This window comes from Carlito syrichta, unplaced genomic scaffold (genome assembly GCF_000164805.1).
Source record: "Carlito syrichta isolate Samal-C Ts95f unplaced genomic scaffold, Tarsius_syrichta-2.0.1 Scaffold43380, whole genome shotgun sequence".
Taxonomy (NCBI): domain Eukaryota; kingdom Metazoa; phylum Chordata; class Mammalia; order Primates; family Tarsiidae; genus Carlito; species Carlito syrichta.
Window position 1 is genome coordinate 33,614 of NW_006987476.1, and position 3,818 is coordinate 37,431.

Consider the following 3,818-nt stretch of genomic DNA (forward strand, 5'->3'; position numbering starts at 1 on the left):
GGTGAATTCTACTAAATATTTAAAGAAGGCTTAACACCAATTGTTCTCAAATTCTTCTAAAAGATAGAAAAGGAGCCGGGCTCGGTGGCTCAGCCTGTAATCTCGCGCCTTTGGGAGGCTGAGGTGAGTGGATGGCCTGAGCCCGCGGGTTCGAGACCCACCCGGGCAGCGAGACCTCATCTCTACAATAAATCAAAAAATCAGCCGGGCGTGGTAGCGCACGCCTGTAGTTCCGGCTACTCGGAAGGCTGAGGCGGAAGGATCGCCGGAGCCCGGTAGGTCGAGGCTGTGGTGGCCAGGAGCGGACACTGCACTCCAGTCTGGGCGACCGAGTGAGACTCCAACTCAAAAAAACAAAACAAAACAAAACAAAAAAGATAGAAAAGGAGAGTAAACTTCCTAACTTATACTATGAGGCCAGCATTACCTTGATATCAAAGTCAGAAAAATACATCACAAGAAAAGTACATTACAGGCCAATTACATACTATTGAATATTATGATTATAATATTCCCTTATGAATATAGATGCAAAAAATTTCAAGCAAACCAAATTCACCAGCGTGTTATAATGGCTATATTCCATGCTCAAATAGAAATTATCCCAGTTATGCAAGGGTGGTTGGACATAAGAAAATCAATTAGCCCACACCACATTAATAAAATATAGGGGAAAACCCCACAAGTTCATCTCAATTAATGAATAAAAATCATTTAATAAAATTGTACATACTTCCATGATAAAAGCACTCAACAAACTACAAATAGAAGGAAAACCCCACAACACGATAAAGGAAGTTTATAAAATACCTACAACTAATGTCATAATCATAAACAGAAGACTGAAAGGTTTTCCCAAAACATTAGAAACAAAACAAGAAGGCTTGACTTTGCTACTTCTATTTAAATTGTACTGGAAGTCCTTGCTAGGGAAATTAGGAAAGAAAATGAAATAAAAGATATTCAAATTGGAAAAGAAGAAGTAAAACTGTCTTATTTTCAGAAGACATGAACTTATATGAAGAAAACCTCAAAGTTTCTACAAAAACACTATGAGAGCTAATAAGGGAACTCAGCAAAGTTGCAGAATGTAACATCAACACCCAAAAGTCAGCTGTATTTCTATATACTAGCAAACAACAATCTGAAATAAAATTAAGAATATATTTCTATTTAAAGTGGCACCAAACAGAATAAAATACTTAGAAATAAATTTAACAAAGGATGTGCCAGACTTATATGCTGAAAATTACAAAATATTACTGAAAGGTATATAAGATGACACAAAAAGAAATAGAAAGAAATATCGTGTTCATGTATCTGAAGACAATATTTTTAAAATGATAATACTACCCAAAATCATCTAACGTATTATTGTAATCCCCATCAAATTCTCAATGGCCCCCCCCTTTTTTTTTTAGTAGAAATGAAAAAGGCAGTCTTTTTTTTTTTTTTTTGAGTTGGAGTCTCACTCTGTCGCCCAGACCGGAGTGCAGGGGCCGCTCCCGGCCACCGCAGCCTCGACCTGCCGGGCTCCGGCGATTCTTCCGCCTCAGCCTTCCGAGTAGCCGGAACTACAGACGCGCGCTTCCACGCCCGGCTGATTTTTTGATTTATGGTAGAGATGAGGTCTCGCCAAGTTGCCCAGGCGGGTCTCGAACCCGCGGGCTCAGGCAATCCTCTCACCTCAGCCTCCCAAAGCATGGGATTACAAGCTGAGCCACCGAGCCCGGCGAAAAAGGCAGTCTTCGCATTCATATGTAATTGCAAGAGACCTCGCATAGCAAAAATAATCTTGAAAAAGAAGAACAAGTCTGAGGACTCAATTCCCAAATTCAAAACACAGCATAAGTCTACAGTTATCAACACTTTTTGGTATTGGTATAAGGATAGACATATAGATTAATGGAACAGAATTAAGAGTTCATGAGTAAACCCATAAATCTTTTCTTGGGTACATACCTCAAATACAGATCATCCTCAACTTACGATGGTTTCACGTACAATTTTTTAACCTATGATGGTGCGAAAGGAATGTACATTCAGGAGAAACCTTCCTTTGAGTAACCCCCTCCCGGGCCACTGGGAGGGCAGTAACATCACCGGACATGCGCATGCGTCTAGCCGGCTCCCCAACCAATGAGAGGCTAGTCCGTAGTCACTAGGATACCGAATACTGGTCGAGTACCGACATTTTTTGAGAGGGGGTGGTGGCGTCGAGCTAGGCCAAGCCAGCGAGAAAGCTAACAGATCGCAACTAGTGTCCAGCATCCAGCATGCCTGATACAAGGAACCGTCGAGGGTCGTCATCCAGAGGTCAGAGGCAGATCCGCTCCCGCACCGCCCGAGCTGAGTTGATTTTCTCCGTTAGCTACGTGGAGCACCTCCTGCGAGAAGGCCGCTACGCCCAGCGCCTGGGTTGGTCTGCGCCCCTGTACCTGGCTGCTGTCATCGAGTTCCTGACGGCGAGGGTCCTGGAGCTGGCGGGCAACGAGGCCCAGAACAACGGCAGGAATCGCATCACCCCGGATCTCGTGGATATGGCCGTCTACAACGACCCGCTGCTCAGCATCATCTTTGGGACTACCACCATCTCCCAGGTTGTCACGACTCGGGACTAGTTGCTGATGCCTGGCTCTTGGGGCCTAGTCCATATCTCCAAAGGCCCCATCTGGCCGGCTGGGCCGTTAACAGCCAGCCGGTTAGACAGCCCTGGCCTGCCTTGGCCCTTCATTGAGTTGTCATTAAAGTGTTTAAAGAAACCCACTTGTATGCTTCAGTCACTTCGCATTGGAGGAGGGGTCTGGGATGGGGGTGGCTAAAAGTCAGAGATGTCACAGGGGAGAAGTCTCTTCTGGTGACGATTGCGGGGATAACCCTGGGTGGGAGGGGCGGGTTGGGATTGGGGTACAGAAGACCTCTTTTGGCTCTGAACAATCCAGGGCCTGCCTGGGGAAGTCCCCATGACTGTGGTGTTGGTTGGGGTGGGTGGATCTCAGGGCAAGCCCTGCGGCATCCCTGCGAAGGGATGAATGCATCTGGGAAACCAGGGTGTACGTGGATCTGTGAACAGGGCAGTAGGCACAGGCTCCAGTGGGGCAGGGGAGATGGAGGAATGATGGTGGGAACAATCCAGAAATAGACAAACATGGAATTAGAGTCACAGGTTTAGTTTTGGTCATGACCAGTAGAGGCTGAGACACCCTCAACAACCAAGATTATAACTAGCAAGAGCTGTCACCTGAGCAGGCCTTGTGTGCCAGCCCAAGACCCTCCATTTGCTTCCAGAGTCATATTCAGGCCAGGCCCTGCCCTGAGACCCTAGGTTTGTATACAACCCTCGCTGTCTGACCAAGCCCCGTCCCCAGGCCTTTGATTTGCACACTCCTCTGGTAGCTCGACTAGTCTCCTCCTTGTGTCCACCTCTGTGCCTATCATCAGGGCAACAGGCAGGTTCCTGCTTCAGAGTGGTTAAGTTGGATGGCAGACTCCAAAGTGATGCATGGCATGTCTAAGCGGTGCCCTGTTACCACATCTTCCAGCTAGCTTGGCCTGTCAGGAAGTGATCGAGGTGGCGGATGTGGGAGCAGCTGGACTTGCCGGCCATGCGAAACCGGGGCAGGATGCTGGGGACTTCTTGGGCCGGTACCAACTGGTATCAAACAAGTTGAAGAAGCGGTTCTTGTGGAAGCCAAACGTGGCAGAGACCGGCGAACACTTCAGGCAGCTGGCACTGAGGTGCACCCCAGGGGGTGCCTGCCATAGACGGCCTGGTGCCAACTGACAGTGGCGTGCTACCAGCAGGCACTTTCCCACGG

General features: G+C 47.6%; 1 protein-coding gene across 1 annotated transcript; it reads left to right on the forward strand.

Annotated features, from left to right (window-relative positions):
* The first annotated feature begins 2,276 nt into the window (after positions 1–2,276).
* Positions 2,277–2,621, forward strand: LOC103249498 (histone H2A-Bbd type 2/3-like). Its single transcript, XM_008048133.1, has one exon. The coding sequence runs from the start codon at positions 2,277–2,279 to the stop codon at positions 2,619–2,621; it is 345 nt and encodes a 114-aa protein (XP_008046324.1).
* The last annotated feature ends 1,197 nt before the right edge of the window (positions 2,622–3,818 follow it).

What these genes read in the sequence shown, in the direction of transcription:
- LOC103249498 (XM_008048133.1), top strand. Translation starts at nt 2,277, where the DNA reads ATGCCTGATACAAGGAACCGTCGAGGGTCGTCATCCAGAGGTCAGAGG.